General features: G+C 37.0%; 1 protein-coding gene across 9 annotated transcripts in view; it reads right to left on the bottom strand.

Annotated features, from left to right (window-relative positions):
• Positions 1 to 23,190, bottom strand: part of ROBO1 (roundabout guidance receptor 1) — a 715,672-nt gene that overhangs the window by 88,427 nt on the left and 604,055 nt on the right. For all 9 annotated transcript variants that reach the window (XM_021403057.1, XM_021403047.1, XM_021403097.1 and 6 more), the window contains one exon: positions 3,331 to 3,451. In XM_021403057.1, coding sequence (XP_021258732.1) covers positions 3,331 to 3,451 — 121 coding nt within the window. The remainder of the gene's footprint in view (positions 1 to 3,330; positions 3,452 to 23,190) is intronic.

Raw genomic sequence — 23,190 nt, 5'->3', positions numbered from 1 at the left:
TGAGAGAGGAACTGATTACAACAGAATAATGTATTTGAAGTGAGGAAGCACAGAAGATTTCTACAGCCCTTACACTTTCCTTTTAAAATATTGAACGTTCTACATTTATTTATTGAGGATTGCACTGAAGGGAACAGAATAGTTCAGTTGGAAGGGACCTTCAAAGACCACTGAGACCAACTGCTTGATCTCTACAGGGCTTCAGGGCTAACCAAAAGTTCAAGCACACTAATGAGCATGTTGTCGAAATGCCTCTTGAACAGAAACAGGCACTCTGTGTCAACCACCTCTCTAGGAAGACTGTTCCAGTGTTTGTCCACTCTTAAATTAAAGATATGTATCCTGATGTCCAGTGCGGGCCTACCCTGGTGCAGCTTTGTGCCCTTCCCTCATGCTCTATGGTTAGTTCCCAGGAGCAGAGCCTAGCACCTCCCTCTGCTTCCCCTCTTCAGGCAGCTGCAGGAAGCAGTGAGGTAACCTCTCAACCTCCTCTTCTCCATACTGGACAGTCCAACTGTTCTAAGCCTCTCCTCCCAGGATATGCCTTCAGCCTTGTTATCAGCTTGGTTGCCTTCCTCTGGATGCTCTCAAGGACCTTAGCATTCTTTTTGTATGGTGGAGTCCAGAACTATACACAATATTCAAGGTGAGGCCAGACCAATGCTCAACACAGCAAGAGAATCGCCTCATTTTAATGCACCCCAAAATATGGTTTGTCCTCTTGGCTGCCAGGGCACACTGCTCGCTCACACTGAGCCTGCTGTCACCAGCACCCCCAAGCCCCTTTCTGCTGAGCTGCTCTCCATCCATTCTCTGTCCCAAATGCATTACTCTGTCCCAAGTGCAGAACCCAGCATTTTCCTTTGAAGAATGTAATGCTGTTGCTGATGGCTCCAATCTATTTAAAATCTTTTGCAAGGCCACTCATCCCTCCAGGGAGTCAACACCACCCTCCAGTTTAGAATCATCAGCAAACTCGTTGAGGATGCACTCTGCTTCTGCATAGAGATCATTGATAAAAATGTTGAACAGAATTGAACCCTGGGCCATACTGTTCCTTACTTCACTTTCCTACAGAAAAGTAATAGTCCAAGATCTTCTGTCTGCTTATTCATAATACTGTTATTCAAGTGGTTAAAGGAATCACTCTGATACTAGTTTGAGTATCTCACTTTGTCAGACAATCATTTGCTAAATACAAAGAAAGCTTAGCAGGGAACACTTTGAAACTTCCTAATATTACAGTCTCTGACTTATAATCCTCCCTCTGATCTAAAGCAGACCTAAAAGCAAAATTTCAACTTCCAGATAACGAAAAACCATAAACAGAAGATTTATGCTGAAAGATATTAAAATATGAAGTCAGAATGCTTCTCATGCTTATTGACTCGTATCTAAGGTCTGACTTGATAAGACAGTCAAAGCTTGTCCTGCTTTAAAAGAAATGCTCACTAGCTTTTCCAGGATGAATATCAGAAATATATTTGAAGAGAAAACCAGATGGAGTAAAATTCAAAGAAGGATCTCTCTAATGAGTTCCTCTTATAAGTCTTCAGAAAGAGTAATATTTTCCAACATAAATTACATGTAACAGTTCATATAGTGATTCTCTGGTTAGTAGTAGGCTGATTCACTAGTACAGTTGACTAGGAGCCCAGATTACTCATGTAAATACAACCTTATTTCAATCTTAGATTTTGCTTGGAAGTTTTAAAAGTCTATTTAAAGATAAATTTCCTCCCAAAGTGCTTCAAAGATCTGTATATTAAAAAAAAAAAAAAAAAGCAAAAAGCAACAGGATGGTGGATCACATGAAGCGTTCTTTAGCTTCTAAAAAGTTAACATGCTATCTTGCTGGATATTCTAGCTCAATAACTTAAAAATGGCATATAAGCTCAGTTTATTAAGGAAAATACTGCTCATAAAAAACACTGAACAAGACTTCAAGATATTTGCATCATATTTCTAAATATTACTGAAGACAGATGACAGTGCTAAGACTGACAAGATAGACCTTAAACCCGAATAAAAAGTTCTGCAGTCAGCAGAACTGCTACTTTGGATTTTTGTAGGAGCTGATTTTGGACCAGGTTGATAGGGTCCCTTAGGAGGCAGTTCTGAAGGACAAAGGAGTCCACAAAGGCCAGACATTCTTCAAGAATGACATCTTGAAGGCAAAGGAGCAGGCTGTTCTTATGTGCCAAAAGAAAAGCTGGTGGGAAAGAAAACCAGACTGTCCGAACAGAGAATTTATTCTGGAACCAAAAAAAAAATAACAGAGTTTGTGACCTTTGGAAGAAGAGGCGGGCAACTCAGAAAAAACTACAAAAATGTCATGTGGTTATACAGGGAGGAAATTAGAAGGCCCAAAACCCAGCTTGAATTAAACCTGCCGCTGCAGTAAAAGACAATAAGAAGTGTTTTTCTAAGTACATAAACAATAAAAGAGGGACTATGAAGAATCTCCATCCTTTATTGGATGTGAGTGGAAACATAGTGACAAGAGATGAAGAAAGGTTGAGATACTAAATGCCATCTTTGCCTTAGTCTTTAGTAGTAAAAGTGATTTTTTCTCAGGGTATCCACCCACTGAGCTGCAAGACAGAGACTGAGAGCAATATGAAACCTTTATAATTTAAGGGGAAATGGTTAATAACCTACTACATCCACAAATCTATGGGGAAAAATTAAGCCTCTTCTTAGTGATGTCACATTTTGTTTTGGTCTTATTTTATATTAAAGACCCAGTCAAGGGACACTGCAATTATTTTTGGTTTGAAAACAAAGTATGAAAATGTCTTCTGATGGCAACAACAAACCAAGATGGATTGCAAAGCCATTAATTTATGATTAGACAAGATCATCTTAAAGAACTTTTCCAATCTAGATGATTCTGTGAATCTAACCGCCACCCATTCTTTAGAATAGACATATTATTCTAATGACAATAGACATGATAAAAACATTTGAGGGAATGGCCTCAAGTTGCACCAGGGGAAGTTCAGGTTGGATATTAGGAAAAATTTCTTCTCCAAAGGAGTTGTCAGGCACTGGAATGGGCTGCCCAGGGATGTGGTTGAGTCATCATCCCTGGAGGTGTTCAAGAAATGTTTAGATGTGGTACTAAGGGATGTAGTTTAGAGGGGAAATATTGGTGGTAGGTGGACGGTTGCACTAGATGATCTTGGAGGTCTTTTCCAACCTTGATGATTCTATGATTCTATGAGAAACACTGAAAACTCTTAATTAAAGGCTTCCTAGGAAGAACAAAGGTGGACATTTTCATTTTTGTGGACATTCATTAACACGGTCTTAAAGGAGAGTTCTTACCTAAAACAGTGAGCTCTGCAACTTCGCTTTCACGTTCTCCAACCATATTTGTTCCAACACAAACGTACTTGCCAGCATCATTCTTTCTTGTGTATGTGATCATAAGCTTTCCACCTCTGATCTAGGACAAATCAAGGACAATAGAAAATAACTTAAGAGGAATGAATGACTTAATAGTATTTATTAACTTGAAAAATACTGAAGTCCAAGGCACATATAGAAGAAAACAATAAATAAAAGCCACAGGTGAAACTACATAAAAGGATCTAATGTGGCCAGTGACAAGAGAGTGTTCTCTATATGTGTACTTTCTTTGAGGTATTTTGCACAAGTTGCCTGCAGCTAGAAATCTATCCTTGAAAATGTGACATCTTGAGCAGTGTTGGTCTCTTATTATCATTGTAAGATGTACACACACAAAGATGACAGTCAGTTATTGAGATAAATGAACATGCGCATGTAATACAGATAGTGTTGCATACAAATTTCACTCTTTTGCCTTTGGCACTCATTGTTTCAGAACATGAAAGATTCATCCTTTATAACCCACAATCTAGTAATGCTGAAATTTCAATGGGGATTTCAAGTATGAATAGTAACAATATTAAAAGTAACCTGCAAATGCATGTATTTTAAGAACCTGAAACTTTTAGATTGTTAACCTCTTGAAACAGTAAGCATGAGAGGAGAGCATAACTTATAGCTAATAGTCTATCTACATTTATTCTTGTTTTACCTATCCCTAAATCACAGAATACTACTTACTTTCAGTTAATACATACAAAGGGTTTAAAAAAAAACAATTCCAGAAGGATTTCCATATTCATTTTGGAATACCTATATGTCCAAATATATGTGCAGAAATTAAAACATCAATGTTGAACGTGTTGGATTTAACAAAGAAATGTGTTTGCACATCACAAGAATTTACTGAACCTGCTGATGATTTCAAATCCATGTAAACTGAAAGCTGTGATTTTCATACATGTCTTAAGGACTTAAGTCCCACTGACAATCAGTAGTACTTGTGCTCTTCTGTGACTTTGGCATTTAAGAAAATCCCCTCCAAAGCCTTTACAGCTTGACACAACTGTGCATTTTGCACAAATTTTAACCACTACAAGAACTACTCTATGAATTTCTTCTAGGAATCATCACAAGTCCTCTTCATAGCACAGATGGAAAAAAGCATTAAAGCAGAAACATTTAAACAATTGAACTATTAAAAATTACTGAAACCTGATTTCCATCGAGTTATATGAGATTTACATAAGGATTTAGAGGAAACATTCTCTCGTGCCTTGCATAAACCGATGAACATTCTCTTTCTAGTCTCATGGTCTTTGAAGCAGATTTTCAAACATATGGCACGCCTACAAAAAGTAGTTGTGCTTCCAAGATAGCAATTCTTAATGCATTTAGATTTTTTTGTTCTATTTTTTCCTTTTTTTTTTTTTTTTTTTTTTTTTTAAGCAGAAGAGGGGTTAAGAATTTCGGCCGTGATATAGTCAACATATGAATAAAAATATGATAAATTATGCCATTATGATAAAATGATGTTAAAACGTATCACAAGTGCATGTAGAATTACATACATCTATAATTAAACATTCACAGATGGCTAGAAGAAACTTCCTCTGCTGGTCCACTGCCCAGGTTTTCCATTGAGTTCTAACAATTAAGTGCCCATCATCTAAGTACGATTGATCAAGATCTTCTATTTATTAACAAGACATTGCAAATCAAATCTGTAGCTATGACAAAATTATGTTCTATATGTGCAATGTTTACCACTTTTTCTCTCAATAGAAAATCCTACAAATACCTATGGATTATGGGTCAATGGCCTAAACTAACAAAGTACACAATGGAATACATGTATGTGCATTTTTGTAGCTATATCATATCTGGTATTAAGAGCAGTAAACAGCCAAATCACATTTGGAGGCAGTATCTGAAATCACAACAAATCAGAACTTTTCACAGTCTGTGGACACTTAACAGTTAACCAGGAATTTTAGTTTGATTGCTTCAACTCTTCTCGTATTTGTGCCCCTGCCTCAGAATACATCAACCAGACTTCAAACTAATAATGGTTTGAAAAAGTAACAGACGGTGTAACATTAGTTAACAAGAACACTAGTGAACAAGAGATACCAAACAACTAAGTATGATATTTTATTTATACTGAAGCAATGTCACAGCACCTTTTGACCTTTAATGTCTCCTCAAGATTTCATTCTGTTCTCTGCCTACCAATTTACCAGGGTTCCACAAGTAGAGGATATGAAAACAGTACTGAAAACTGATAGGGAAAAAAAGATTGTGATCAGCAGTTCACAGATGATCTTTGGTTGTCTGTAACACATACGGAGTTACATGTATGCTAACAGAATATATGATGACATGGTGATTGAAAGCTATTTTCTATGACCTGCCTGCCTGATTATATTTTGCCCCTCATGAGTAAACTGTTCATTCAAGCAAGTCTACTTCATTTATTTCTTTAAACAATAGTTAGAGACGTTGATTCAGGAAACTATAGGCACCCACATAGTTAACTAGGTCCAGAATTGTAAATTACGACCACCCAGCAGCAAAAAATCATACAAATAATGAATCAACTTGGTCAGCCAATAAATCAAATCCATAAAAACTTACCCAAGGGTTCTACAACATACCACCAGGTATTCAGAATAGCTGTACAAATACATACTTATTCTACAACCATATTTTACACACCTATATTTGTGTGTGTTTGTAAATCTCTGTATATATAAATCCACACCCATCTGTCTATACTAAGAAATGTTTTTTTTTTTGTTTGTTTGTTTTAATACATGGGCGATTCATTTTCTTTTCACAGAAATTTACTATGTAATACAAGAACAAAAGAAGCCGTGAGGGAAATGATTGGCAATATATACAAATATAATGACGACTAGCATCTTTAAAAAAAAAATATTTTGCCTCCTAGTTGCATACCATTTAATAAATGAAAACTGTCCTGTTCAGTGATAATTCTAAAGCAAAGCTAGGCTATGGAATGAAACACTGACTTCTGTATGTATAACCAGGGTTTCTGCATATGTAACATCACAAAATTCACATATTTCCATCTTCTACAGTAGAACTTAATATCACATTTTATTTAGAATGAAATGTGATGGGTATGGGATATTAGCCTGTCTGATATGCTCTATACTTTTAAAAGTGTACCCTCTACTTCTTAATGACAATACAATGATTGAGGAACCAGGTGAGTACAAGCAATTGTAGTTAACAGCATCAGCAATGATATATAGAAGTAAAATGGTGCTACTATATCCTATTCAGGAAACACAGAGTTTGCACATTTCTGTCCATATGGTCTAGCATCCCCAAACAGATTAGTACACCCGTTTTATTACTAACAATTGCATCATAGACTGTAAAGCATGGAATAGAAGCAATAGATGATAATTCTAAGTTTTAAATGAGTGGTTGAATAAAAAAGGATAAATGAGTATCTACTTATTTTTAATTTAAAAATGTGTATCTTGTTACAAGCCTTGTGAATCCCATGTATTCTTCCCTGCCTATAACATGCTTAAGTATCATAGCAAAACACTAGACGTTAAAACACGTTTGGCATACGTCTTCAACAATGCTCATGTTCAACTTCAAAGTTCAAGCAAGCCTTTCTCACTTCTGGTTCCATTCTCTCGGACCTCAAAAAGATATGTGCTGCCTTCTCCAGATCAAACACAAAATACCACATGAAAGAAGTTTAAAAAAAAACTTTCATCTGGTCTTTCTCCAATAAATCTGCGATGACAAAATGCAGTTCAGTTGTTTCCCAACAAAACAGTCTTGCAATGATGATAGGCTGGAAAGTAGGGTTTGTAATGAATGGGGCAAAATGCACATGAAGATATCTTTCCTTAATAAGAAGGAGTATTTAAGGTACAAAAATGACAACAGATTAAAGCTGCTCCTTCTGGCACACCCAACAGTTTGGGTAGAATACATGGAAAGTCAGAATCAGGCTTAGTTCTGCTCATGAGACATTTCCCTTCTTCTACAGCCTTATTACCAATGACTTTATCTACAAGATTGAAATCTACAAGAGTTAAGGCTTATCTGTGTCCTGAATTGTTTGGTGACTTCAGAGGAGCTGAAGGTTGTTCAGCACTTGGTTATTATCATAAGACACTAAATATCAGAATCACCATTAAGTGTTTAAAGCTTTCCACAAGACAGTGAAAACAGACAGTATATATGCAGAATGTCATAAATCAACTTCAGGAAAGAAAAAAAAAAAAATGTATCTCAGCATATACAATTCTCAGGCATTTAAAACTGTAACAATCTCCATCTTGCTTTCTACAAACATTTGGCTTTAGTTAACAACAAAGAAAGATTTAATTCAAAATAGGCCATATTGGCTCACATTAATAATAACAACTAATTTCTGAACAGACATTTATGTTTATATGAAAATATTTGAATTGATAAAATACTTTCTTGAAACACTTTCACAGCTACAGTAAAAAACATTTATTATGCAATACTTCCTTTGTTATTATAAATCAAGATTAAAATCCTCTTACAACAAAAAATATTTAATGGCCTGAAACCTGCTCAACTGTGATCTAAAAAAGAAAAATCTTTGCTTCAGAAACTAGTTTTCAGAATACTATTTACTGAATAGCCAATATACTAAAGTTAACTAATGAACTAATGAGCAACACAACATACAAGTACATCCTATGGGTCAGTAAAAAACCCATGGAATGAACCATCCTTTGGGCAGTACAGAAAGCGCAGCTAAACGCAAATGTCACTGACACAGATGGGAACGATGTGTCATACTGACAACTATGGTATTTCTGTTAAACTGTATATTTAGCCTGGTGTGTAAATCTCCCCTGGATACATGCACTGATGCATGTAGCTTTCACTACAAATAGTGACTGAAATCAGAAATAAAACTGAACTTGAGCTGATCTCATTGCCTACATACATACGTCTACATTTCTTTCCCCTTCAGTCGGAAGGGTCTGTTACACAGGAATTTTTAAAAGCATTACCACCACTGTGTTGTTTGCACACCTCCAAAGATAAAATCCCAGACTAACTGGGGCCAATTTGCCACATAAATGTTTCAGTTTTTACTATTTTACCTGAAGTATTACAAATGTAATATAGGAAAACAATCCGAACAAACCATACATTTTAAGACCTGGTAACCACAAAATAAGCAGTATAGCCCAAATCTACAGAGATATTCAGCAGCCTATTCCCCACTAAGCATGCCTAAACTGCAAAAGACAGAGACACAAGGCCATTCTTTAGGGTTCTATCAAAAAGTTCACAAGAATGAAGGCAAGTGTGGATTTAGGCCATCACTTCAGAGAGCAAAAGGACCATTTACATGACTGGACCCAGTGACTTACCCTACTGCAGAGTACGCCTCAGCTGTGCAAGACCTATCAGGGAGGAGGAGGGCCATATCATTTCAGAGGAGTATGGACTGCTGCTGACTTCAAGAGGGTTTAATTTCCTAACTGCCATTGCAGGTGTTGACCAGTGACTTCTTACTTTTCTAAATCTGGAGTTATGCTGGCAGGACAGCAATACTGATTTAAGACAACTTGGTATCATGTGTATTTACACAATAGGAAACTTCCTACAGTTCTCTCAGAAAAGTAGTTGTGCCGGTTGTGAGTCTCCAACAGCAGAATTCTCATTTTCAACTTCAAGGCTTAGATACGTGGCTAGGCAAAACTTCACTAAGACTTGTAATCTGACGAAAGACACTGATCAGAGTGCAGATCTCTCACTGCCACAGTGTCAAAATAAATGATTTATCAAGGTCCTGATGTAGGGTCTTCTAAAGAGAACTGCTGCGACAGGATTCAAGTTATCAAGAGCTTTGAAGTCAAAATTCATAAACTTCCTACAACGAGCTCCCACAAGAAATTGAAAGGCTTTAAAAATGCAAAGTGAAGATTTTACTAGACTTAAAAGTACAATTCTCAAATAATAACAAAATCACCTCAGTCTGAGGAGAGAGGGTAGAAAAAAAAGTGTTTTTTTATGCGCTGTGTCTGGTGTGTGGTCGATTTCCTTGTAGCCTGTTACCCAGCTGAAATTTTTTTTTTTTTTTTTTTTTTTTTTTTTCTTGGAATGGGCCTGTGCAGAGGGTCATTATTTCCAGCCTTGGCTTCAGTGACCTTCTGAGTTGCAGCATATTTGGCATAGATTCCCACTTGTCTCCAGGAGGAGGTACGTCCCTCTGAGACTGGCAGCCCACTCTGGCTCCTGACTGAAGTGGATATGAATTACAGATTGTCACATCCTTCTTGTGACTGTTTCACTTCCTACACTCGATTGTCTGTGAAAGCTTTCATCCCTGGAGGCAGCTCAGTAGCTTCCCAAGGGAAGAAGGAATTTCTTCCTTCTTTACAGAGGGAAAACCTGAGCCCTATTTGGTACAGAATACAAACTGAGGACCAAACTCATCAAATAAAAAAGTTATCAATGATGGCAAAAAAACATCGAGTCCTTTCATACACTTTCAAATTGATATTTTGACAGTTTTGAATTTTGAGACAGATTTGATCTCCCATTGAACACTTTTTTTTTTTTTTTCCAAAACTGCAATGAAGTTTACTTCCAAAGTACTGGCACTACAGACACATAAATACTTCATAAAATGTAGCCTTCAAAAATAGACAATGTTTTGTAATATGAATACTAAAAACTTACTGATTCTCTTACTTTTTACCAAGACAACATGTCAGGGCAATTACATCAAGCTTCAGAAAAGCACATAAACCTGGGTTATATTTCTACTGCATTTATCATTGGCTGAGCCCAAGCTCAGCTCTAACTTTCATAGTTGGACAATGAAGAACATATGGAGTTGAGAAGACATTAAAACTCTCACATCATTTCACATCATTTATGAAACACACTTTCAAGAAAAAAAGAAAAAGGAACACACACTCTTGTTCATTTTTTCACAAAGATTTCAAAGTCATATATTAATCTGCCACATTTCACTCTTCGATCAGAGATCACTGCAGTTCTTGTCAGCTGCAGCACATGCAAGCCATAAATCATAGTTTTCAGTCTATTTTCTGTGGTCTGCACACAAGCTTTGAGCTACAGGATCGCGCTAAAAAGTTGCTGCTACAGGAAACCAAAGCAAATTTGATGGTAACTTTCATTTTTATTGAAGGAACACTGGAAAGCCACCAGGCTAGACATTAAAGACTCCTGCTTAGAAGATCCTAAAATCTAACCTTACATGAATAAGAAGGAAAAAATATGCACAGAGGGGTGAATACCCACTCACCCAATTTCCCCAGCCCACAGAGCAGCCTCGTATTATTTTTGTTCCCCCTTCATGCTCAACTTTCGATCTGCTAGTCAGACTCAATAGGCACTGAGTGACCTGTAGATCTCAGATAGTTCACAAAGTGTTCGGTCCTCTGTTACCTCAAGGGAGTACAAAGATAAAGTTCATCTTTAGCAATGGATAATGAATCCACACTGTGAAACTCCAGGCAGTGGAATTCCTATTTCTCTTAAAATAGGCCAACGCAGGGTGCAATGAAGCAAAATAAACTATGCAGTGTTCTAACCCTCTATGCGGGATCATTGCTCCCTAGTGCTCACACGTCTTCCATCACTATCTCTAAGCTACACTACCTCCAAGTGTCCTCAGATGTGGTCTATTGCTAAGTTACCTGTGAGAAATCCAGCTCCAGCTTCCACAAGACATGCTGCCTGGCAGTTTAGCTCTTCCCACTCAGCCCTTAACTTTGGAGCTGAAATCCGCTCAGTATGTAAATGGCAGTGGTTACACAATGAATAGCCAAGGAGTTCGAAAAGATAGAAGCCTGGGGAACAGGCCTTGCCTATAGTTGCTCTTTCATCTGCTCATGGTAAAGGGCTGCCCAAGTCATGGAGGGGCCCTGTGGCCCTGCTGGGATAATTGCTTCCTCTGCAGCACTTCCTTACTGTTCCCCTCAAATACAAGCGTGGGCTGAAACTCCTGGCACAAGACTTGTAGTTAAGAGTATTGTTAAGAGTACATAAACAAACCTCAGTAGGTTACTGTACCTTAGTGTTTGCATCAAGGTGCAACCTTTCCGAAAATGTTAAGAATATTTACAATTCACTCTTTTTTTCTTCTAGTGAACACCTATGTTCTAACACAGATCCACTGGTTTTGCCTATTTATGTTCAGAAAAGGGAGAGAAATCTTATTTGCTATCCTTGCAAATTCATTTTTCATTTTAAATGGTATGTGGTTTTCAAAGTCTATGTAGAAAAAAAATTCAGAAATGAAGTGAAAAAGTTCTAAAAAACCCCTAAGCATTATAAGTATAAAAACAAAAGTTAAATGAGTTATCAATTATGCATTATACTTTGCTTCATACACTATTTATATCATACTTCATGTACTTCATACAGTCTTTTCCTAAGACAATGTTTTTTGAAGAAAGAATATAGCCAAACTCCACTGAAAATAGAAGACAGTAGTGCCACAAAAAGTCAGAGCTTTAAAAAAAGTTTGATATAGAGAAAAAAAAAATGGTTCTTATGATTCTCTTTCCCTTTCAAACTGCTCCATTTGCTAGTACAGATTTGACAAAAATGTCATAAAATCTTAAAAAAAAAATTCAAATTAAATGCTACATGTTTTCCCCAGACCCGAAGTTTGGCAATAAATGTTTGGTGGAATATAATGTGCTTATTTTCACTGCATTTCAGAAAAAAAATGCTTAGATAGCCCTTAAATTTTGGAATACTAAATACTGAAATTCTGGAAAATACTGTTAAGATTCTGAGATTTTTTTCATGACCTGTAAGAAATAAGGCATAAATTCTGTACTACAGATAAGAATAATGACAGTTTCAAACATCTCTGCAAAGACCAATCTGATATGTGTGTGTTCTACACATAGAATGTTCAAATACAATATTTGCTGTATATAAAGTTGCCTTTAATAATGTGTTAGAATCATAGACCTTTTAGATCATCCAGTCTAACCATCAAGCCATCACCACCATGCCCACTAAGTCCTTCAGTGCCTCATCTACTGTTTCTCAAACATCTCCAGGGATGGTGACTCCACCACCTCTCTGAACAGCCTGTTCCAGGGCCTCACTACTCTTTCAGAGAAGAAAATTTTCCAAATATCCAACCTGAAACTCCCCTGGCAAAACTTAAGGCCGTTCCCTCTCATCCTATCACTAGTTAGCTGGGTGAAGAGGCTGACACCCATCTCACCACCACCTCCTTCCACGTAGGTGGTTGTAGAGACAGATAACATTTCCCCTGAGCCTCCTCTTCTCCAGACTAAACAATCCCAGTTCCCTCAGACACTCCCCGTCAGAACTGCATTCCATACCCTTCACCAGCTTCATTGTACTTTTTCAGACACACTCCAGGATCTCAATGTCTTTCTTGTAGTGAGGGGCCTGAAACTGAACACAGTACTTTAGGTGTGGACTCACAAGGGCCAATTACAGGGAGAAAATCCCTTCCCTAGTTCTGCTGATGATGCTTTTTGATACAAGCTAGGGTGCTGTTGGCCCTCTTGGCCACCTGAGCACACTGTTGGCTCAGCTTCAGCTAGTTGTCAATTAAATCAGCCAGGTCTTGGTCTAGGCTCATTCTGCTCACACAGCAAGCTAATTTCATAGCATGATTGCCTGGAAACAACACAAAGGTATAGGTTTATGATCCTAATAGTAACTTTTCAACAAATGCTTAGGAGAAGTTCACCTTGAAACTGAGGACTGGGCCTCCGTTGAGACTGACAGGTTTGTAGCCCAAAGCAGAAACTCTGCCCCTGAGACATAAGAGGAGGTGAAAATCAAAGCAGGAAAAGGGATTTAATGACCTGCACAGTTCCTTGAGGAGTGGAAGAGCAAGTGCTTATTATAAAGAGAGAATTTGGAAGAAGGTTTGCATGTGGAGTTCCATCAGAAATAAATTTTAAATGCTGAAGTAGTCAGATAGGCGTGTAGATATCAGACTGGTTTGAAGTGTTGTTTCCTTAGCTGTGTGATCATGTGGTTAAATAAACAATGACTTTCCTTTTCAGAAAGCTCTCTTGTGGCATTGTCAAAGTACTGTTCAAAAGCTTCCAAAGTGAAAACCCTGGCGTCACACCTAACTGGAGATAATGTAGCTGTTACACTGACAATTACAAGTTTCCAGACAAGTCTAAGAGAAAGAAAATGACAATTTTAACTGAAAGGAAGAAGTGCTTTAAGGCTTGCCACTTAAAAGATTGTGTTCAGAGAGAAATGACAGAAGAGGATACAGCATTGCCCCATTAAAATCTCAACCTTTTCAAGTGAATGCTTAAATGATATAAATAACATCATGTACGGTCTGAATAATGTAGGTATGTAGGTATAACTAAGGGATAAAGGATACAAAGGCATGATCCAGCAGGCTATGTGCTATTGAGACTAAAAAAAAAAATCTTCATTAGCAGAAACAGAAATTGCATTGGCTTTTTCCACTGAATAAACAGATCACCTTTACCTTACAAAACTTTTCAACATTACCTCCTGTTAATTCTCCAGAGAGAATATTTGGAAGTCATTTGAAACAAAATAGGAAGGAAAATAAAACTGATTTGGTACCTCTTGCATTTATTATTTCATGAATACAAAACTGGTAACCATAACAACAAGTCAATCTCATCAATCTAATGGTATATTTGGTTTATCAGTGGACAGTCTTGACAAAAATAATGGACTGCATTAGGAGTGCATTTATAGGACAAAATATAATAAAATAATGAATTTTAATATGAAGTTGTAAAACCTCCATCAGCAGACTTCTCTAGTAAAACAGTTCTCTTGGCTAGAGACCAATCCCATAAACAGTATTTGCAAACATAATTTTTAGGGTTGGTAAATCAAAACCCATTTTAATTATAACAGACTAATTATCCAAGGTGCTACATTGGTAGGACAGATCCAAATAAACTAAGTGTCTTTCTAACCCAACAGTAGCTAGAATAATATATCCCATTTATATATAACCAACTCTTAGTGATGTCCTTTGGCCTGCTACCACATGCTCTTTTGCAAAGTGCAGCTGTTTAGTATTGTAATCAACAATTCAGGTATGAATCTGCCCATTTTCCAATTTAGAAAGATGCTTCCTCATCTTCTTATTTTTTGTTTGCGGTTATGTAGATCTTATTCTAATAAAAAAAAAACTGATAAATTTCACATCTATTTTTACACAAAACTAGGAAGAAATATAATTCATCAAAAATCATCACAACATTCCTATAAAACAACGAGACACTGAGGCTTCCATTTAAGTTGTCTGAAATGGTGTAGATTGAAAAAGGCTCCAAATGAACAGGTATCTAAAACATCAGAAGCTGTAATGATGTGTTAACCTTGGTGACAGTCAAAACAAAAGGGTCAGAGGTTCAGCTGGCATCCCTAGGGGTGATCCTTCAAGGTGAATTTGACACTCATTGACAGGGCAGCATAGTAAAACCGACACTGCAGTCTGAGGTATGTATCCGTTACAAAGATGAAGAACTGCCTCCTGTAATGCACTGAAATGTACTTGTGAGTACAAATGCATTTTTCATGAAACATACTAATCATTGTCTTTGTGAATGAAAATTTCCCAAGACTTATAATCATGCAAAGTACTTACTATAAAGACATTCCTAGTTCACTAATAAACTTTTGAGAATCCAGAATGAAAGGGAAAATAATTTCAACGTCACTTTGATGCTTCAGCACACAACTTGAGTGGTGCTCTGGCTTCAGCTGGGACAGAGTTGATTTTCCCTTCATAGCATCTGGTATGATGCTATGTTTTAGCTTTCGGAGAAAAATAATGTTGATAACACATTGACGTTTAAGTTGCTGCTGAGCAGTGCTGTACAGAGCCAAGGACCAAGGACATTTCAGTTTTTCAGCTTCTCATACTGTCCTGCCAGCGAGGTGGCCTGAGGGGAGGCAAAAGGAGCTGACACAAAAGGAGAGAACAGAACCAGGACAGCTGACCTGAACTGGCCAAAGGGATATTCCATACCATATGATATCATGTGAAAAAAAACATGGAAAACTAAGGGGAGTTGGCTGTGCAGGAAGCCACTGCTCAGGGACTGTCTGAGCATCTGCTGGTGAGTGGTGAGTAATTGTTTGTGCATCACTGTAAATATATATATACATATGTACATTTTCATTACTATTATCCTTTTTCCTCTTCCATCTTACTAAATCTTTTTTTTTTTTTCCAACCCACGAATTCTTGGGTTTTTTTTGATTCTCTCCCCCATCCTGCTGGGAAGCAGGGAGGGTCCGGAGGCGGTGAGCAAACAGCTGTGTGGTGCTGAGCTGCTGCTGGGTTAAACCACAAATGGTTTATAATTGTTTTCTTTAAAATAAAAGGAAATCTCAAAATATTTGTATATGGGATAGATCCTGCAAGTATCATGCAGTCACTATGCATGTACCATGGCTTGAGTATGTGAGTAGGAATATTATTCTAATATTTTGCCTACAAAAAAAATCTATTCATGATTTAGGATGTGTTAATGCTTTGCACTTTGGCCAAGTGGTACAACACAACTTTGTGGTAATACTGTCAGCCTGCTTTACATGTATGAATGAATTCAGTTTCACAACTCATGAAATGCTGAACAAGAAGTACTGAATAATTTCACAGCTTGCCCAGAATCTCACAGGAAGATTCCAGCAGCACAGCAATCTGCTTTGCTTAGCTTGCAGACTTTCTACCTCAAGGCAATCTTTCCCTTACTGTACAACAATTTTTCTCAGTAGCAAAATATTTGAGTTCTCTTTTAAAAACAATGTTGCAATGAATGTATTGTCTCATGATAGAAGTAGCCTATCTTTAACTTTATTCAAAATACAGACCTGACAGAGAGAATCATTCATTCCTGGAATTTGGAATACCTATCACAAACTGTAAAATAGCTTCAATCGGGTACTTGCAGACTGTGAGGTAACAACATCATACTCCTAACAGGTAACTTATTCCTTTCAGATTTGTGTCAGGTCTTACTCCAAGAGAAATGTTCAAACTGAACACCAGACTTTAAGTATCCTTGAGAGCCAAACGACTCTAAATGAATGGGCAGAGCATAACCTGTGGAATCTGCAGTCAGCATGGTAAGGGAGGGAAGCCCAAGCTATCACGTCATCATCTCTCTCTCTGAAAACTTCAGCATTCTGAATGGTATAACCATTTGGAAAATGGACAATAATTAGGTTCAAGTACAACTAACCACCTGCACATCTATGTTAAAAAAAAAAGAACAATCTTTCTGTGCTATTTGCCAAGTAGGTTCTTGCTGGATAATGATTCTTTGAGAAGAAAAAACAAGATCAATTGTACCACTGATCTAAATGCAGGATGCATACTAGCAATAATTGTTCTCTAGCTGGATAAGGAAAGAAAGTTATGGTTTTTTTGTTTGGCTTTGACCTTCACAGTATTACACAGGAGTCTGGAATAATACCCTGCAAAGTGTATGTCAGTCCCACACTGCTGCACTATCTGAACTTGGCAGTAAGTAATTGTAAGTATATTATTACCCAGAGAGAGAGAAGTACTCTGTTTGGTTGAGGAAACCCAAGAACTGAAAAATTATTATTTTTGAAGTGCTGAGATTTGGACTATACTTTCCATTTAACCAGAAGCATCACAGGAAATTCAGTAAGGCAAAACTATCCAAACATAGTGAAATAAGCAAAAATGAAGTTGACAGACCTTTCAAAAAGTAGACCAAAAAAATCAAAGCAAACCAAACAAGAAGCTCTAATCACTTACATCTGTTCAAGGCTCCAAAAGTGGGTACTGTTCTTGTCTACTATTTTTATTCTACATTTTTCTTTTGATTATGAGAACATAATATGTGCAAACTCAGCACATAGATTGTTGAGGTTTTATTAAACATGCTTCTAGAGTTAGTGTCATTCTTATTTTACAAAACTAATTCTTAAAAAAGGCATGATATACAATAAAGTTTCAGTTAGCAGTTATCTGATATTTAGACTTTAAGTGACAACATGTGGCTGCTGTGGTGTGCAAGCAACTAGGAGTATCAAAAATGCCAAGAACAATCAAATTTATAAGGTCCGCTAGAGACTTACAGGAACAAAAATGTACTTTTCCCCCCTCTAAACCGAATGGGTTTCAGTGTTTTTTAAACACTGAAAGTCAGGAGTTGGATTGATTCACTTCACTGAGACAGACTTACCACAAATAATGCATTGAGTTCAGTTGGATACTTGGCTGTTAAAGGTCTTTCACACTATACAAAAGGAAATATTTCCACACACAAGTATAAAGTAAATATAAATACAGTAAAAAATAAAGGAAAAGGCTCACAGGTCCAGGAATCAGCATGAAAGAACTGGGAACACAGACACTTTCTACTGGTTTTTTTTCACATTTGATAGTAGAGATGATCTGTCCCATGAACAATAGACTGAACTTTCTTTTGAGTACATTTTGTGACTGTTCGCTGCATACGCACTTCCCAGCATGAGACCTGGTGTCTGTTGTATCACATTCAAACAAGGCTCTAAATGTCTGGTACTTCAAATATCGCTTTGTTTCTCGCTGTTTTTGACATCATTAGGAATCAGTCCCCACTACATTTAGTACTTCCATACAGCTGATGAGAAGAGGAGGAGAGAAGAATTAAATTTCTAAACCCAGTCTTCATCTTTACTGCGCATAATATAAACAGAATCTCCTTTCCTGACTGCTTAAAGAACCTAACCAAACAAAAATGTTTCTTTTTCATTAAGAGAATAAAATGAATGAAGAAATAATTTTCCTCCCACATCCTTTCTTCATCTCCCTTACCCCATTTCCTACAAAATAAAAAAAAAGAGACACAACTAGAATATAAGCCAAACAAAACAAAGGATTTACTTTCTCAGCATAAACCACCTTCACTCCTAAGTGTTCTAACCATAAAGTCCTACATGCTCTGGATATCTCAAGTAACCTAGCCTGAGATAACAACCACCTGTTTTTTAATTATTTTTTTTTAAGGAGGAGAAGCTTCCCAGACTCTATTTATATCATTTCAGATGATCCCAGAGGTTCAAAACTCTCAATAAGCTGTTTTACAAGAAAATTCTGATAGTCTAATGTCTAGGACTGTGGAAGTCTCAAAACTCAAATATCTAACACATACCATATTTGCTGCCAGCATTTATTTTCTTTTACTATCTAGGTCATCAGTTCATGACTAGGAACAAAAGAAATCTGCATTTTGACTCACTGAGGAGTTTTCTAATTCCTTCATGTCTACAGAATATTGGCAAGATAACATTTTTCAGTAGAAATCATTGTAAAATAGAGTACAGCAAAATACATACTTGCTTCCCATTAAAGGAGTACTTTTTATTACTGTAGGATGAAACAAGGGAAATCATAGTTACGCGTGCCTGATGTCTAACATTTTCAGCAGTGAGAATAAAAATAAAACAGCTGATTCAATGTACATCACTGATGCAAAGGAACATTTTTGAAAGTTGTAAGAAAAGCAGAAGGGACAGATATCCTTAGCTAAAGCGAAAAAAATTCTGACAATATAATCAGCAATAATGTGATTTAAAATGCCAGTAACTTAATGATCATAGTGAACCCTTTAGCCTTACACTGAATTATGATGAGTTTAAATTCCACTATTTTCAGATCGCATGAACACAGTCTCTTAAGTTTCATATCCTTGCACAGCAAATTATACTATGATAAGGAATGCCTCTGGGATCAGAGGAGGTCAGTTTTGTCCTAAATGCAAATCTCATCTCTATGATACCCAGCACATACTTGGCCACCCTTCTGCCCTGCATATTATTGCTCCCTCCCTTTCCACTGTTTCCACAGACCAACATTTGCTTTTGGAGACGCCTACTGAAAAGACACAGTGCTTTGATTATTCCCTTCCAATGCCCAGCATCTGGTTCTTCAGACCTCTCCTCTGGATTCTTCAGTGTAGATTCTTCTAAAACATATTCCAATAAGTGCAAACCAATGCATGGTTTACCATGTCCTACACTTTATTCAACATACAAGCACTGAAGGTTCAGGGTCAGCAATTACTCATTTAAGCCAATTAGAACAAATTGTGGCATTAAATATGACTGAAAACACCTTAGACTAACTGGCTGTTATTTTCTCATTGTTTTCTCGCAGCAAACACACTGCACTAATGGAGAACACAGCTCGTTCTCCAAAAAAGTATTTGGGACTGTTGACTGTAAAGAGCTATAGAGAAGTAAGAGAGCGTCCACGTGCACATTTTCAGGCCATTTGCTTTGGCTTGGCATGTGGGGTCCTCAAGCCAATGCAAGTTCTTTTGCCCTTAGTCTCAGCACAACAGAAGCTGTGTGGCCATATTAGTACAATACCGTGCCTGAGTGATCTAGCCTGTCTCTCAGCAGGGCTTATTAGCTCAGGCTCGGCGCCACATTAACCGCTGCCATATGGCTTCTGGTCGATTCAAAGAGCGAACTGAATGAGCTCACATCTGCCTGACAAAGTCTGCATAGCTGTGCTCTTTAAAACGGCAAACCTGCAAAATGTTATGAGGACAGAATCTTGTAATAGGTTGGGATTTTCAATCCATGTTTGCTTCTGTGCTTGTAGAAATACAAGTTGTCACTATTACCAGCTGTGATCAGAGTTGGAAACTATCATGAATGTGATGGAGACAAAGAGTTTTCATCTCAAAGGACAGTCCAAAATAAGATGGGAGTATTGTAAGTCTCTAAACAGTATAGAGGAAGAGGACAAGGAATACAGAAGAGTTTCTTTTTAAAAATATTTTATCTTCTTTCTTTGTTAGTAAGTCATTCATCCCTGAGTGGTACTCAGGCTACTAGGATTAGTCAGGTTTTTACAGTCTTCCAGGTCATCTGAAGAACAATGTTTTTTGGACTCAGTCAAAAAACACATCAGAACACTCAAAATGATGCAACAAATGCTATTCATAAAGATAAGTGTACCACTGAAAAGACTTCAGGTATCCAAGTGATAATAACAATAATAAAAAAAAAAAAAAGTCTTGAGAAGTAGCTGTGTAGCAGAAGACACCATTGTGTCTTGTGAAGAAACCTTGGTCTTCATAATGAAAGAGTGGTTGTGCAGATTTGGAAACTCCAGGCGTTTAGACACATTGAGGGTGAAAGCAAACATGCAAAAAGAATCGAGGAGGAAGACAAGAAAGTTGTCTTGATAAAAATGCAGGAGGACAACAGAATGACATATGGCAAGGTTAGAACAGGAATCAAGGAAGACTATCCAGAAGATATATTTTGAATGATTAGTGAGTGTTAAAGAAATTGAAGAGTAGAGAGAATCCAACAAGAGCAACAGGGACCCTGGAACAGGGCTTTAAGCATGAACACAGAAAAACAATTGTCACATTCTGGAAAAATTAAGAGCAAGAAAAAGCAGGATTTAGAAATATTCTCATCATCCTCTGGGATAGCTATGTGGTTTCAAATTCTTTTTCACAATCTTTCGCATTTTTTTCCCCTTTGGGTGCCAAGTTAACTCACAGCAGCTCCAACTGTGTTGCCAGAGGAAGCAATATTAATAGAAGAAGAAATATAAATCATTAATAAAAACTACTCTTGATCCTTGAGGAAGCCACCATTGTAGAGATCAGCAGAAGAAGGAAAAAGAGAGGTAGAGTAGAAGCCAACCCTCTCAGGAAGTAAAAACAAGAGATAGAATGAAGAAAAAGTACTGGAAAGAAAAGGAAATTGCTGGGAGGCAACAAATACATATTGGGAAGCAGTAGAAAAATACAATTCTCTTTCTAACCCTCACGGGTTAGAAAGGAATAGGAAATTGCTGCCTGCCCTTTAATCTGCCTCCCAAAAGAAAAACAATTAAAATGAAATAAAACACTTAACTGGAGTGAGTTGCTGCTCCCCCTACACACACTGCTTTGTGTGCTGTGTGCCTAGGCCATGATCTTTCATGCAGTTCTCCACAGGACAGACTATGTTAACCTATAAAGTAGGCATTAGATCTTCTACATAAATTTACATTCCTTTGCTACATATCTAAAATATATAATTTGGGAGACTAAGATGTTTAAAGACTCAAGATTAAAAAAAATAATGAAAAGGAGAGGGGCCAGAAAAAAAAGAGAAATGGAGAAAAAATAAATTAGGATGAACATCTTGAATTAATTCAGAGTGGCACCATAACAGTATGATTTGTTTCAGGAATAAAGCTGTTTTAAGCAGTTAAGATTGTTATTCCTGCATAGCACACAGTAACAAATTCAATCAGGTTTTGTTTCCTTTTTCTTGATTCACCTCTCCTTTGCAGTTCTTCCCATTACAGTTTATCTTTAGAAGCAAAGGCCCCTTTGGATAAATACGGAATTAATTTCTGCTTTTTCCACTGTTCCCTCCAATACTTTCTCCTTTCTTTTTTAAATTACATGTAAAGTAATTTCTTCCATTACTTTCTTCTTTTTATGACTGAGATCACATTGAGATTGCCTATCTTGTTTTAAACTTGCTAAAGCTCGAAGAGGTTGTGAAGGGTCTCCACTAAGAAGTATGAATCAAGTCTTCTTGACAATTCACTAACAAAAGAAATGGGCCAAATAAATAAAGAGTTTTCCTGTGGACAGCACTTTTAAAGAGGTTTTCCTGTCACAGCAAATGATCAGAGGCTTCATTCTTTTTTTTTTTTTTAAATGTTTTGCAGAAAACAATTTCTTGACTTACTTGTTTAAAAATAACATTGTGCAAGAGAATATTTTGTATTTTGGATGTACTATTTAAGGGCCAGGGTAAGAAAGAGTAATCAAGAATTCAAGTTACAACATATCTAAAATAAGAACGTAAGTCATTCAAAAATGTTGATGTTATAAGACAGGCACACACAAAAGGAATGAAAATCTCCATGCATTATTCATCCAATAACTTTGATCTTAAAAGCTAGGAATCTTGAACAAGGAAAGATAAATGGCTTCGCAAGGTTTTTCTTTCAAAAATCAAATGAGGATGATTCAGGATAAATGATATATAAGAGTTAATACGAAAGAGAGGGAAATTGCAATCACAGTGCTGAACCAAAGTTTCATTGCAAGAGCTTTGCTCTTTGTATTCAATTACAAAGGATTTCTTTTTTAGGTACCAGCATTCTTTTTCATGTATATGTAAAAGATTTTAGCTATTAAAATTTCATTTTCATTATACATAGCTCTCTTCTCCCACCACCCTTCAACACATGAACAGTTAGGAAGCTTTCTGAAGCATGGGCTACTACTGGTCATGTAACAAGAACAGAAGAAGTTGTGAAGCTCTGACCTTCAACTGTGGCACAACCATCAACTTGTTCTGGAGCTTATGCAACACATTTTCCTACTGGGAAAATATTGATAATTATAGGCCCTCTGACTGCATTGTGATTTTTTGAGGCTTAGTTAATTAAGCAGACATTGCTAATAACATAGGAGACAAATTGAGACTGAGAACCAAGAAGGCTCCCTTGTCTAGATGGGAGAACCACAACCTCCTCTTCGAATGCTTTGCAGAGTCTGTAATTATTGCCACGTCTTGCCTAAAGACATGCTCAAAGGCCCCCACCATCTTGGTTAGATTATTGATGTCAGCATTTTGTACACAGGCAGCTGCATTCAGATTCGTAAAGACAACTGCAGTGAAGCTCCTTAAGAGAGGCTCTGAGCAAATCTCATACAGGCAGACAATGCTACACTCATGACAAATCACATACACCAGCAATTTACATTAACAGCAAAGCCAAGGAAGAGTCCCTTTACATTCCAGTGT

The sequence above is a fragment of the Numida meleagris genome, chromosome 1, assembly GCF_002078875.1.
Source record: "Numida meleagris isolate 19003 breed g44 Domestic line chromosome 1, NumMel1.0, whole genome shotgun sequence".
NCBI lineage: Eukaryota > Metazoa > Chordata > Aves > Galliformes > Numididae > Numida > Numida meleagris.
The sequence above is the reverse complement of the archived record's forward strand: the minus strand, read 5'-3'. Positions and strand labels throughout refer to the sequence as shown.